The sequence below is a fragment of the Colletotrichum chrysophilum genome (assembly GCF_026319265.1).
Source record: "Colletotrichum chrysophilum strain AFK26 chromosome Unknown scaffold_61, whole genome shotgun sequence".
In the NCBI taxonomy this organism is placed as follows: domain Eukaryota; kingdom Fungi; phylum Ascomycota; class Sordariomycetes; order Glomerellales; family Glomerellaceae; genus Colletotrichum; species Colletotrichum chrysophilum.
Window position 1 is genome coordinate 44,615 of NW_026517348.1, and position 14,620 is coordinate 59,234.

The 14,620-nt window shown below is 50.9% G+C and overlaps 3 protein-coding genes across 3 annotated transcripts; 1 reads left to right on the forward strand and 2 right to left on the reverse strand.

The window, feature by feature from the left end:
* Positions 1 to 2,552: 2,552 nt before the first annotated feature.
* Positions 2,553 to 3,965, forward strand: COL26b_007484 (uncharacterized protein; the record flags this gene model as incomplete). Its single annotated transcript, XM_053180273.1, has 1 exon — positions 2,553 to 3,965. One exon carries the CDS (start codon positions 2,553 to 2,555, stop codon positions 3,963 to 3,965), a length of 1,413 nt encoding a protein of 470 aa, XP_053035722.1.
* A 262-nt stretch (positions 3,966 to 4,227) lies between these two features.
* COL26b_007485 (uncharacterized protein) lies at positions 4,228 to 6,467 on the reverse strand (the record flags this gene model as incomplete). The annotated part of the gene is made up of 2 exons (XM_053180274.1): positions 4,228 to 6,094; positions 6,163 to 6,467. 2 exons carry the CDS (start codon positions 6,465 to 6,467, stop codon positions 4,228 to 4,230), a joined length of 2,172 nt encoding a protein of 723 aa, XP_053035723.1.
* Positions 6,468 to 12,836: 6,369 nt separating this feature from the next.
* Positions 12,837 to 13,773, reverse strand: COL26b_007486 (uncharacterized protein; the record flags this gene model as incomplete). The annotated part of the gene is made up of 2 exons (XM_053180275.1): positions 12,837 to 12,844; positions 12,912 to 13,773. 2 exons carry the CDS (start codon positions 13,771 to 13,773, stop codon positions 12,837 to 12,839), a joined length of 870 nt encoding a protein of 289 aa, XP_053035724.1.
* Positions 13,774 to 14,620: the final 847 nt, after the last annotated feature.

Genomic DNA, 14,620 nt, shown 5'->3' on the forward strand with positions numbered 1-14,620 from the left:
AATGCCGTGCCTCTATGTTCTGGCGCCGGGGCGAGCGACGTTGAGGAAGGCCGCTTACAACATTCCTTGAATTCGGTCCCTGACAGCATTTGACAGACGCCCGGCGACAGACAGCCTGCCACTGAATGACACTAACTCCAGGGGACCTCACGTTGCTCCGGCGCAACAGTCGCTGAAAAGGGCCTCGCCTGGGTAAGGTAGAGTGAGGCGGGCGGGCGGACCCCAACCCAGCCGACTCGGTGCCAAGAACTCAATGCCCCCCAAAGCGAAGCGTCAAGCCTCAGCCCGCCCCCTCTCAACACCTTTTCCTGCTACCTATGACGCAAATGTTTCTGCTAAAAGGTGGACGACACGTGAAACCCTAAAAAAGGGCAGACCTGGAAGGCTGGAGTTAGCCTACATGGTCCCTTGTGGGGAAATACTATCCCCTGTGCCGAGTAGGATGTAGGATGCAACTCTGCCGACTGTTGGGATATTTCGGGGTGGCAGTGCAGCGCAGCGCCGTGCTGGTGTCTTGCAATGCCGTTGGCTGGTTTGTCGCGGGGCATAATGCAGGTTCCCACGGCCATCCTGGATGACGGAAGACCCCCCGCGGTGGCAATCATGAATGAGACATTGGGTCGGAAGAGGCAACTTTTGGGGGCTTGTCATCCTAACTGATGTAACTTGGTTAGTTAGCTGCACAGATGAGTTCAATTGCAAGTTGGTCACGCGCAAACCTTGGGTAAACTCTGTGCCGGCCAGGAGCACGCTTTGACTATTTGGACAACGTTGATGCCCAAGTTGCAAGACATGCGAGTTTGTGCCAATCCATCATTGCTAATGAATATAGAGATATTGCAACAGTTGAAGGACGGTTGACTTGGAAGTAAAATGGCCAATCCCAATGAGCGAGGCGCTGGTCAACAGCATCATTCAATGTTTCTGTCGTCCGAAACTTGATTAAGAGACTAGCCAGAGATACCATGTCCACGATCTTGCCTGCAACATTTGGCTTTTCCAAGTTGATTAATGTGATTACGTGACGTGCTGCGTCGATCACCATCATAGGATGTCATTCACGGGAACAAACAAGCTGACGCAGATTCAATGATGCCATGATACGAACAATTGAGCAGCGGGGACTACGATTGAAATCTGGGGGGAACGTAGAGTGTCATGGCGCAACTAAGCTGCATGCCGGGTTGAGAGACTCGGTTACCTGACCCTAAGAAGCCATACTTTCAGCTATCTGTTCTACCGGCAAACGGGAAGACACCGTGTTAAAAGCGCAAAGCACTCACATGGACAACACCATGATACACCAGCGGTCCTGGGATGCCCAGCGAAACGAAATACCCAAGTGCTTGAGTGGCAGCCTCAACGACGTCTGCTCCTCAATTGACCATGGCTGGGAGATTGTGTCCGGCTCATCAGTTTCACCATATGACGGGACGTCCCTGCAGAATTTCTCAGGAATGTTTTAACTACTCGCCCATCCTAAACAGTTTGAAAAGACATAAACGTCGAGGTACTGGAAACAGGAAGTTCTTCTTTAGATACCAGAAAATCCTCTGAATTGGATATCTTCTTTCTTAATGAACTTAAGGTTGAAACTGGGAGCTGCAAGGTATCGTGAGGCTTGAAGCTCAAACAGCTACTGATTGAACAGCAACAAGTACAAAGTTTTTCTTCTTCCCAGAAAGGAGGGACAATGAATCTGATCAAGTCTCAACTAGAGACTTGACGACAATGCAAGGGGGTTAATCGGTTCAACGAATTGTAGGAAAAACAAAGCCAAGAATGACTCTGAAGAGTGAAGGTTATAACTGAGAGAGACCTCACAAGTCTTTTACTTATTCTCTTTAGCATTCAAGTCTCTATTGATATTTTAACAAAGCCACAGAGAAAACGTACTCTGAAATCTAAGGTTTGATGTATTCCTCAGATTTAGTATTTATGAACAGATCCTAAGATGATATTCGTCTTGGGGTAAGAATCATAAGGCAGGAGCTAACATCGCTTCCTCCTTCCCTTTTTCAAATCTCAGCTGTATGTTCTGGATCACAAGTTAATGTCCTTGATAGGAACCATTTATAAAGAGTCCTCAGTCCATTTATGAAGAAAAAAAAAAGCATTTTCACAACTTCACCTCATTCTTCACAGGATCTTTTTCTTTCACAGCTTCTGAAGAGCGACTAGCACTCATACCCAACACGCGCACATTTCAGTTCACCTTTTCATTCCAAACAAGGCAGGGCGCTCCAGCTTCCACACCATCCCGCTCTTGCCTTATGTGAGGCAGGTGCTCACTGAAAAATTCTCGCTCTTTCCTCTTTTGCTATATTTGCGATACCTCAGCTTTCACCTTTTCACCTCAAACGCTGGATTCTTCCCCACGCACAAAACTTCTCCAGTTCACACAAAAACAATCACGAACCCAGCTGCCAACTGCGCTCGCTCTGTGTCGCCTCAGCCCAACCACCGCGCAGTCGAGAACAACCTGGAAACGATCGAAATTACTCAGCTTCACCAGACGAACCTCACGATCACAAAAGCATCTGCGTAATACTATGGCGACCCTCTCCAAGCTTCCCCCGGAGTTGATCCGTGAGATCTGCCTGCACATCCACGAGCACGATCTTGACCAGCCCGACAACCTGCAAGACTGGGATATTCCTCAGAAAGCCCTAGCCTCGCTGTGCAAGGTCTCAAAAGCTTTCTGCAATACGGCGCAGCCCATCCTGTTCCGAAGAGTTCACATCACAGTCAGACAGCAATATTTTATCCCCCACAACACCAAGCTTATCGCTCTGCTGAGGGTTCTGATCAAGCGACCCTACTTGGGGGAGCAAATTCGCCTGCTGAAGCTGTCTGTCTACAAAGCCGGTAACACCTGGACAAACCGCTTCAACGCCATTAAGCCCGTCGAATTCATACCACTGGCAGAGGATGATTTCCAACTATTCACGAATGCTGTGAAGAGAGAAAGCTGGATGGGGGATCTCAGCGCCCTTTGGGACAACAGCTTTATTTCAGAAGAGCAAGTACTTTTGCAGCTTTCACTAGCAAAAATGCCCAGCTTGAACGAGATGCAGCTGGCGATTTCCTATGAGACCATCAGCATGTCTATGTTCTCTCATGGCTTCCGCCAGGCCGTGGCGGAAAACAAGATCTTGAAACAACTCAGGGCAGTGCACATGCACGGTTTCCCTAATCCCAGACACCCTGAAATGAGGTATACCGTTATGCGCGAACTTCAGCCCTTACTCTTCCTCCTCCAACCGCAGGTCACAAAACTCCATATTGAGAATTGTATCGGTCACTGGGAACCGATAGCCTGGCCTGAATTTGCCCAACTCGCTCACGTCAAGCATCTCACCTTGCATAATTGCGAGCTGACACAATGGGACTTCGACATTTTCATCACAGCATGCCGCAGCCTCGAGAGTGTTATCTACACAGCGCACCCAATTGGAAGCCCCACCCGGGATCAAGAGTCACCGGAGACCTATGTGGGGGGCCTGCAACAGCACTCGCGCACAGTCAAAGGTCTGCACTTGGTAGTGAACCCCAAGAAGCAGAATGAGATGTGGAAGGCTGGATACAGCTCCTTTGAGTCCTTTGAGAGCCTCGAGTCACTCACAATCTCCCCCAGCGACTTTGGAGAGACCTTCATTGTTCCCGGCACTCTTGGACCAAAGGCACTCTCACAGACACTGCCAAAAAACCTGAAGCATCTCACGGTAAAGCGATGGTGCTGGCCAATGAGAATCGACATTGACTGGCTGGCCCAAGCTGCCTGCCGTGGAGAGCTGGAGAACCTCGAGACGCTTGACATCGAGTACTGCTTGAGCGCAACTAAAGACCCGATTTCTATGGCAAACAACCTCAGAGCTGAGCTGGAGAGAAGCACGGGTGGCGCTATCACGTTCTTCATTTGCCTACGAAAGCTAGGGAATTCACACAAGGATGCGCTTTGGTGAGGGGTGACGCCGAAGACGGCTGGCAATGGGGGACAACGACGATGGGGGACGACGATGGGGGACGACGATGGGGGACGACGATGGGGGAAGACGATAGTGGTAGAGGACGGCGGGCAATATTGATAGAGAGGGACGACGACGCGGAAAGAAGACGGCGATGGTGGTATTGACGGCGGATTAATACATAGTTGGGGAGGAACTTTACTGCGAGCACCAAGAGAATGACAAAGAAACACGATTATTATTATTATTCTCAGAATGCCTAGATCAGAATCGAAACAGCGGTATTACTAGGGTCCATGACCATGTAAGGGATGCTGCCCCTGTCCATCTGCCTGCTCGTGACAGAAAACTCCACCTCGAGGTCCTTGAGGTCGTAGAAGAACTCCTCGGTCACCTCCCGGATGTTGGCGCTGTTCCTGCCCGCGCGGCAGTGCGTCCTCCACTGCGAGTGCGCAAACGAGATCAGGCTGCGCTCGCCGGCGACCTTGAAGCTGAGGAGCCACGGCACCTGCGCCGCGAGCAGCCACTCGCGCTGGCGGCCGATGGGCAGCGCCTTGGTCATCTCCACCTCAGAATAGTCCAGGAGCTCGTCCAGGGTGCGCGGTGGCGGGCGGCAGAGCATGGGGGGCTTGGCGAGGACGAAGGCCTGGTAGAAGTTCTGTAGGTAGTTGACCGTGGTGTGGAAGGGGGCCGCGATGTGGATGCTCATGGTGACGGCATCGACGAGCTGGTCGAGCGATTGGATGTCGGGGAAGTTCTTGATGCGCCCGCCGGTCTGCGCCTCCTTGCACCAGTCCTGGATGAAGTTGTCGTTGCGGATCTTTTCGTCCGCGGTCTCCTCGTCGTAGTGCGTGAGCAGCATGCCCTTGACGTATTTGCGGATCGTGTTCCACATGGAGAGGATGTTCTTCGCGTAGGCGTAGTTGTTGTACTTTTTGTCGTCAAGGCCTTCCTTAGTGTTGGGGAAGCCGCGGTGCTCGAGGTCGTTAGGCACGTAGTTCTGCTGGTAGTCGAAGTTCTCGTACTCGTACGCCATGTACTTGAAGCACTGCTCGGGGCTCATGCCGACAAGGTCCTTGATAACCTGCGGTACAAGCGTATCGCGAGCTCCAGCGTTGAGGGAGAGGGTCTTGTACCAGTGAGGCTGGAGCAGCTTGTAGACGATGTGCTCCATGGGGATCGTGCGGTGCGTCGCTACGATGACGGCCTCCTCGATGAAGTGGGCGCGGGTCAAGTGGACGCCGACCTCGTGGCGGAACCAGTCCGACACCTGGGCACAGGTCTTTGCGTAGCGCCAGGGCCAGTCGGTCTTCTCGAAGATGGAGGGGTCGGAAGGCCTGTGGCGGCGGTTGTAGATGGTGACGGAGGTAGCCATGCTCTCCTTGTAGTCGCAGACGATGGCGACGGGGTGCAGCTTGCCGTCGCCGAAGAGCTGGAAGAGCGTCACGGCGGCGCAGCTCCAGTTGTTGTCGGACTTGGGCTCCTTCCAGGTGAAGTTCTCCTCGGCGTTGAGACCACAGGCCTTGCGGAAGTAGCGGCAGTCCTGGACGAAGAGGTTGGCCGGGTTGAGTGTGGCGAGCGTCTTGGCCCAGTAGTCGTAACCGGTGCGCTTCGCCGTCTCGATGAACTCCTGGAGCAGGTCCTCAGGGACCTTCTCGATGGTGGTAGGGTTCGTGCCGGTGAAGGACTGCTCGGCAAAGCGGCGGTCGGAGTACCAGTCAGGGAGGAGGCCGATGTTGGCGCCGCGCTCGACGTCGGTACCGGTCTTGCGGAAGAAGAGGTTGTAGCGCTCGCAGTCGGCAATGGTGGGACCCGCCTGGGGCATGCCGCCGACCAAGCTGCTGGCGACGCCGGAGACAAACTTGACGGCTGGGTCGTTGGCAAACTTGTCGGGGATGATCTGATTGAGCATTACTGCAGTCTGAGCTACTCCTGCGGCGTTGAAGATGGCGATGTTGGGGGTTTTGTCGGTCAGGGGAATGTGGTCAAGGTGAGGGGGATAGGCGAGACCACCCTCGGCTTTGTAGGGGTACGAGGAGTAGCGGTAGATTTGACGCTTGAACTCAAGGTCAATGAACCGTGGGATCGTTGGCTCGATTTGGAGGACGTCGAAGACGGACTCATAGCTGCGTGGTAAAGGCCGTGGTCAGTGGATGTGATACGTCGATGTCTGGCACATGATGAATAGACTTACGTTTTCTCAATCATCTTATACGCTTGTGTGAGAGCGGCTTGGGTGCCATCATAGGTGCCAATGATGATGTTGCCCTTGGCGATGGCGAGCCTGTTCGCGGGGGTGTCCTGGTCAACTCGAGCCACAATCTGTTGGCTCAGAAGCTCGACGTCGAAGACACCAGGGTCGAAATCGGTAAGCGCAAGCTCCTCAATACGAGCGTGCAGCTTTTTCCTGCGCTCCTCGAGACTGGGCTGCCTGAGCACATCTTCGAGGTTCATGAAGGGGACGTGCTTTGTGCGCACGAGATCGAGAAGGCCAGCCATGATGTTGGGGAATTGTGGATCGAACGACTTGAGGAACGAAAGACTGTGAGTGATGTGATGAACTGAGAGCCAAGGAAGCTGGCAGTGCATCACCCTCTTATACACAATGACAGACTCATCTCTCGACCATGTTCCCCGTGCCTGCAGCGTATAATTGTTAGAACGCCCATGAATATTATCGACGTTTTCCGCAAGCAACTCTGTTTCGTTGCTTTCGTCCCGGAGAGACCCCCTTTTTGGAACTTTTAGAAGCTGTGGCTAAGCTGGAGAGAAATGCCGACTGCGGAGGGTATTCTAGAGAAATCCGAGACATGGGCATGCGACCACTCTGCTCTTCAACACCCACCGCATCGCATTGCTCTTGCGAAGCTGGGCTCCCACAGAGACCTGCATTAAGCACACGCGCTTTATGGTATTTGTGGCAGACTCATCTCAATTGAAATACATCTTTTCGCACGGAAACTCATCGTCAAAAGACCTGTGTTGCCCCCTGTAGCAGTTGCCATTGAAGCTCCAAATATGCGCTGGAAAATTATAAGACCTCATGTCTCAAGCTGGGGAAGCTATCGAGAAAAGAGTTCGCAGTAGCTGATACCAACAGTGAGACATCCTTGATAAGGAAGTCGAATGGCCGGATTGATACAAGCCGATAATTCCAGCCCAGCCGTTGTCGGGCGAACTTTGGGTGCCGTCTTCCCTCAGCGGGCCGCGTCCACGTTTGCGGAGAGCGTCGGCTAATTTCACGTGGCCAAGTCCCCCCATTCTTGTGCCTTCTGATCGAATTCGGAAATCGAATTCCTCAAATACTGATTCACATGTGGGAAGAAGCATCTGACAGGCTTGAAGTATTGGGGCCTGAATTTTGGGGGCTGAAGCTAAGTTCTAAACACAGTTCCTCCGTTTCCAGGTTTAGTTCTCCTGCTGCATGATTGGTACTGATATTCAAGCGCGTTCAAGCAACGGACTATGAACCAATAAGGCTTCTTCAGGTTTTTCTCACTGTCCTAGAGCTGTTCCCCTGTCCAGTCTTCGTCTTTGTGCGTGCAGGCTGATTATTGCATTCTTTCTCGATGTTGACTTGGAGTAGACGATCCTGCAGTGACGAAGTGTCGTATATGAAAATATTCAACATTGCCCCATTTTCGGCATTACTACAAGGTCCTTTCTGTGAGTAAAAGATTTATTAACGCCATGACAGAAATCGTGTTTGTACCTTTCGCCGCTGATCTTGAACAGCGACTCAGATTCAACGGGCAATGGCATAGCGGGAAGCTCGATGAATGACAAAGACGGGCTCTGAAGTCTTATAGTTCTGGGCCAAATTCAAATACAACGCTCTTTGATATTGGTGTAGGACAGGGCGGAAGCACAATTCAGGGCTCGTAAGAAGGTCTCCCGGGAGTCCTTCATAAACACTCGAGCCTGGAAAACGAAAGAATAATAAATGACTTTGTACTCCTGTCATAGGGAATTGGGGATGGAAGCTGGCCTGAAGTCGCAGAAACATATATTCATTATTCACCTTATTTCGCACGGCGATATTGTACTCACAGACGCTCATAATAATGTACTTTTTCTTTCGGTTTTCATTATTGTCATTTCGCAACAACGCAAATGCTTCGCTTCCCCTAAAGTCAGCCTCGTGCTAATACTTGAGAGTTTGAGTGTTGGCTTTCTGGTTTTCTGGTTCTCAGATTCTTCAGCATCAACCAATCGAATAGTCCGCAGCCTGTCTGCGCTGAGACGGAGCAACAGTCAGTTCACAGGGGGAGAAACAACTTGTGCGTACTGGACCTCGAGCAACTCAGCTTTGAGACCGTGGAGTATAAACCAATCATATTTGGTGATGGTGCAAGGGGCTGCATAAGGCGGGGCGTCAAGCGACAATGGGCCGCAAGACGCCTTGCGAACCGAATTCAGCTGCTGACGTCACGAGGAGACGTTATTGGGTGCCGGTTCTTCCCGTATGTCAGATTCTCCCAGGGTAAAATCAGGCAGATTCGGTCTGTTCAAACTTTCTTCATTGCTGCATTGAATCCCGACAAGTCTTCTAGGTGTCCTCACCATGCCTATCGAGTTGGGATTTTACGGCGGGTCCTCGCCGAGGTAAAGCGGCAATGTTCAAGAACAGCAGATACAAGGAAGAGCCAGCGGCGTTCGAGAGACTTGTCTTCTGGAATTTGAGGACGACTCGTAAGTTTGAACGTTTGAGTATCAGCTCAATCTCATATCTGATGAAGGATTTTGACAACTTAGCAAGACCTGAACACCTGAACGAGTCTCAGTCGAATTTCGATCCACTTAAACGAGGGATCAGTAACTACATGGAAGGCTTCTGTGCATTGAGTGAGCACACGCAACATGCGGCTCTGAATAATCAAGGCACAAGTTTGGTCGGCGAGCCTGAATTGGCCTGGGCCCGATCGTCTTGCCCAGCGGCAGATTCCACTGCGATACTGGCCGCAGAGCGACCGATCCAAAACTTCCTTTTTGAGTCCAGTGCAACCGCTCGAACATCGATTGTCGACATATTCCGGGATGACATATCGGCCATACGCGGGTCTATGGATTGGACAAATGATGCCAAAACAGGCTTAGTATTTGAGAAGTTGCCAGAGGTTTCTTTCAAGCATGGCCATGAAGCACAGCATGCAGACATGGAGCTTATCCTACCATCAACATTCCTCAACCTCGATCTACATTGCCAACCAGATCATGGTAATCTCTTCGAATCCACAAAGAATCTTGGAAATCCATGCGAGTCAGTCGAATTCTTGGAGTCGTCCGAGAACTACTGGGTCACTCCTTCAGGTCTGCCTCGAAATGCTACGGACATTGTCACTTCAGGGGTTAGCAATCGAAGCGAGGCTCAAAGGCATGATTGCTTTGGAAACACTGCGATGCATCTTCTTGCTGCACGAGCAGAACCATTTGTTCTGGCTCGAACATTACACACCACTGGGTACATAAGCGCAGTCAACGCTGGCGGCCAGACGTTTCTGCATACCCTTAAGAGAGATTGGTACTCCAGCGCTTTGCCTCTTCTTATCGATGTAGTTCAATCACTGTCGATCAACAAATATGATCCCCAGGCGCAAGACAACTATGGACAGACCTTCGCCCATATTGCGTGTCGGAATATCAAGGACGATGCAGCATTGAGGCACATTCTCCAGCTTCTTGGACCAGGCACCTCATCCAAGAGAGATGCGTTTGGGTTCAAGCCCAAGGATTTGTTGCTTGCTGATCGCAGTTTAGACCAAGACCCGCTGGTCATCAAAGAAAGTACTGTTGGAGAACCGACTGGGTCGGCCGCAGTTCAGTCGCTTTGGTGTTCTGACCACGCAGTGCCACTCGGTGTAGGACTCTCTCCGGATATTGTGGACCACAAAGCAAGTCTCGTAGCAACGTCCCAAAAGTCGATGCAGGATGTAGACACGGAAGATTCGGGAGGGAGGAATGGACTCCACTGTCTCGCCGCCCGCACTTTTGTAGATCTCGAACCCATCTTACGGAGTGTTCGGTATCAATCCCCTAGCATTGGTCCACGGACGACTTCGAGACTCAAAAAGATTCTCGATTACTCGCAGAGATGTGCGACAGAATTACTCATGGAAGGCGTCGATGTTAACGCATACAGCTCGTTTGGGAACACAGCCTTGATGGACTTCGTGGCATATCTTCCAGAAAACTTTGACAATGCAAGGACTGGTGCAATTCTTCAGCTGCTTGTTAAATCAGGTGCTAGATTGGAAGCCCGAAACAAACGTGGAGAAACGGCCTTACTGATGGCTGCAAAATACTGCCGTCTCACTGCGCTGAAAACACTCCTTCGCGCAGGTGCCAGTCCCAAGGCAAGAGATGCACAAGGGCGCGACGCATTCCGTATTGTTGAGCAATGTCTATCAAATATTGGACGAGCCCACGTCGACTACGGCAACTTTCAAGGGTGTCTCGATGAACTGCAAACATATCAGGGATGCAACACTTCAAATACCACAGCAATCAGCGAATGGACTTGGCAACGGCGAGAACAACTTCGTCTGGGCACTAAAAGCTTTGCTGAAGCTACAGATCTGTTTCAATCGCCAACTTCTCCGGACCTTTTCACGAATACCACGCTGCCAGGAGAGGAAAATGGTAGGACTGATTGCAATGAGACTACCAAGACAGGTTCGCAAGACACAACGCATGAGTATGTGTTTTCTCTGTCATAAAGAATTTCAGTCCGAATCTCCGACGTTTCTGACGTATCTATTATAGCCAATGGGATCATTTGAGCTTTTGGGCCGAGCCCAAAGTCCTATTATCTGAGAAGAAACTCGCGTCCCCCAATTCCGTATCAGAGAATGCGGCTTTCTTGCCGACCCTTTTGGAAGGCCCCCCGAACGCCCTTATTATGGATTCTCTGGCGAATTCTGCTCTAGATCAGAGCTCGGTTCAAGCCGATCTGGATGCTTCCGTTGACGATATATGCAGCCTGATTTTGGAGAAGGTTTTCGGCATATCGACCCGGGCCCTGTATCGACCTCAAGACGCTAGAGCTAGCGTGAAGAGATGTTTAATCGAGCTTCAAAATCTTCAGGTCAAAGTCGGGCACGGCATGTTCGTCCCTGCCATCATGTCCAGAACAGGAGAAAATGTCAGGGATCGCAAACCGATGCGGAAAGACCTTTCAAGCAGCTTGCCAGAGTCGAGCCTGCCGACAAAACGCTCGTTTGATGACATTGAGCCAGAACAAAGTTTTTGCGAGAAAGACGACTCCGCTCCAGCCATCTCATGGAAGAAGAATGCCACAGACTGGGATGGAGAAGTAATACACGAAGCCAAACGACAAGGATGAAGTAGTCGACTCAGCTGCCCGTTCCGAAAACGCAATCCATTGCGGTTTAACGTGCGGGATCATCTCAATTGCGCCACTCAATTATTCCAGTCAATTACCCTGGTGAAGTAAGAATGTCATTGTCCTTGGTCCATTCTTTGTCAACAAACTGACAAGATGCAGACGCCATATTGCAAACTTCCACAAACAAGAACAAGACGTATCTCAAACGTCTTACGAATATATCTGCAGTCGGTGCCAAAAACGGTTCGCCACTTTGCAAGATAGAGATGCCCACCTGCGGGTTCCTCCAGAACAGATTTGTCAACTCCAAGACACAGTGAAAGACAACGGCGCCGCCCAAGATCCGGAAGATGGTATTAGTCCTCAAGTGCTCGAAAAGCTCCGTGATCGGAGGGCAAAAGTTAGCGTCACGGATTGGGACACTTTATGGATAACGTTGTTCCCGAATGATAAGCATCCCAAAACAGAAGGTCAGTAGTCATTTGTTGGGCATTCCCTTCTGTGAGTATGTGCTGACAGATTTGTGTCCACTTAGCTTTTGAGCCCGTCATTGAGGTATGCGAATTCCAGAATGCCTTCGAAAATAACAAGGAGATATTTGTTTCAGAGCTACGAGTCGATCATGGTGGTAGCTTGCATACCAAAAGAATGGCACATCAGAGGCTGATTGACAAATTCATCGGGCTCTGTCGATCGCTCGTCCATCATAGCTTGATTCCATCTGGAGATCTGTTGGTGGGTTCTCCGGCACCTCTTCCAAAAACACACGCAGTCTCATCAATGAGGGCACCAAAAAAGAGGAAAACAGCAGGAGACACCATACGTGCTACTGAACTTAAAGCGCTCGGTTCAAGATCTGTGTTTTCACAGACCGCGAGCAAATCAGTTGTCCCCCGAAACATGGAAATCCCTGATCGATTGCAACTTCCTAAACTCACGCAAAACAAGTCACTTTCGACGCAAGAGATATCTCCGTTTAGTCAGCGTCGTCAAGGAAAGCACTCCCCTAATGGCCTCGCATCGACAATGACGATCGCAAGCCAAAGTCTTCCCGGTGATGGAAACTCACCGCGTCTTGACGGAGACTGTACTCACATCTCCGAGATATGCTCAAGATGCCAACTGCAACAACCTTGTATCTGTTCAAATGACTGGCTTGGTAGCGGCGAGTTGCGTTTGCCAGGGGACAGGCTTATTAGCCCCGCGGCAGATACAGAGATGAATCTTGGTTAGCAACACCTCAATTCTCAACGAAGACTATCTGGACTTCTTCGAAATTACCAAGACTAGATTTCGTTTCTCAGAACAGAAACAACAGAAAAGACGAATCGACAGTCAGACAACTTAGACAGAAACCACCACCTTCGTCGCAGACACCCCTTTCATTACCACATCAAATCCATCCTGCACAAGTCCCAAACCCTGTCCGATAATCCGAGGCTTAGGGGCAGGGACATATCTACCCTGCTCCAAAGCCTCTGGTAAAAAGTCACGATAGACAGCCTCACCGACCTCGCTTTCTATCACGTCGCTACCCCAGATGAACTTGTTCCCAACCCCATTCAGCTTGCTCTTGACAAACACAATTACAGACTCACAAGTGACCGCCCAAATAGTCGAAAACAAGTCCTTGGCGCCAGATGGAGGTTTTCCTGGCCCCGCAACGCTGGCTTGGGCAACGAATTTCCGCCCTTTGACAACCGACACAACGTCCACGCAGTGGACCATGGAGCCGGCTCCGATGGCGAGGGCGCCAGCACATTTCCGGTTCTTGTATGTGCTGATAATGTCTTGAACGACAGTCGGGCTTCGGTAGTCAAAGACCTCCTTGGAACCTAGGCTCTTAAGGTATTCGAAGTTCTTGGGCGATGCCGTTGCAATGACTTCGTAACCTGCTCCAACAGCGAGCTGTATGGCGTTGCAACCGACGCTGGTAGATCCACCCCAGACCAATAGAGTTTCTCCATTGGGTTTCGAGTTGACGTAAGGGTACTGCAGACCCAAGAAATCTTTCATAAAGAGTCCGCAGGCAGCTGTCGATGCCCCGAGAGGGATGACACACGCCTCTTCAAAGGTCATGGATTCCGGGATCGGGGTCGTGAGCTTGGTTCTCAAGACAACATACTCCTGGAAACCACCCTCAGAAGCCTTGTTGCTGCGCTTGTCCAAGCCGACGGCATGTCCGAGAACGCGGTCGCCGATCTTGAAGCGCTTGGCACCGGCGCCGGGGCCGATCTCGACAACTTCACCGGCGACATCATTGCCTAAAATGCACGGGTACTTAACCCAGCCATATAAGATGTCTCCAGATTCTTGCTTGAAGCAATCAACCGGGTTGATGGCCACGGCGCGATTGCGGATGACGATTTCATCTTGGCCTGGGGGCGTGTAAGGGGCTGGGGCGACTGAGAGAGGCTTGACCTTCTTGGCCATGAGCCAAGCTGCTCTGTTCTCGGGCATCATTTGAGATGGAAGAAATTTGAAGCGTATAGTTTGATTTGAGGATGCGTTGACAGAAGACAAATTGGCTTCTTGGGATGTTGCTTGAGATGTCTTTTGACTTGGGGGAATTAGCACCAATTAAGTACTTCTGTGAGAGAGAGTATATTATCTGCATGGTGGAGGATGCCTCCTAAAATTGGAATCGAATGCATCATTAACATCATGTGAACACGATTACGGGCTCGGTAAGATTGAGAAGGTTGCCTTGATCATGAAAAGCTAGTCACGATTTGAGGCTTCAGCGTCCGATGCGATGAACCTCTCGCGCAGAATGGTTCCCACACAGTCTTAGCGGCTGCTCCACGCGTGCAAGGGACTTTCAAGGCCCCGAAGCGCTAACCCTTGATCGTATTCCAGCTGGCCAACGATTGGTTTCGCACTCTTCCTGATGTCAGATTTGGGCATTCAAAACGGGGCACGATTTTGTCCCGGCGCAGGAGGAGACGATGGCTGAATCGAAGGCTCTCAAATTCTGTGAAGCGGGCAGATTGCGGTCGTAAAGTAGCTTGCCAGCCATCGACTTAGTGCGATGCCTATCGAGTCAAACTTTCCATACAAAGGCACCATGCTTGAATACAATTAACATGCAGGCGAGGCAGCACAAGCGGTTTGAATATCGAAATATCCGTACTCTGTCCAAATTGCCGAATGACTGTCAGGCTGGTAAGGTTGTCTACTTCAGTCTTTCATTTTCCTCCGTAAACTTTCAGGTTAGAAACAGCTTTCTGAGCGGATGATCACCCAGTATTCGGCGCCCCCAGAGGCTAATGTACACCCCTGGAGAAAAGCTGTTCCCGTCCCAACG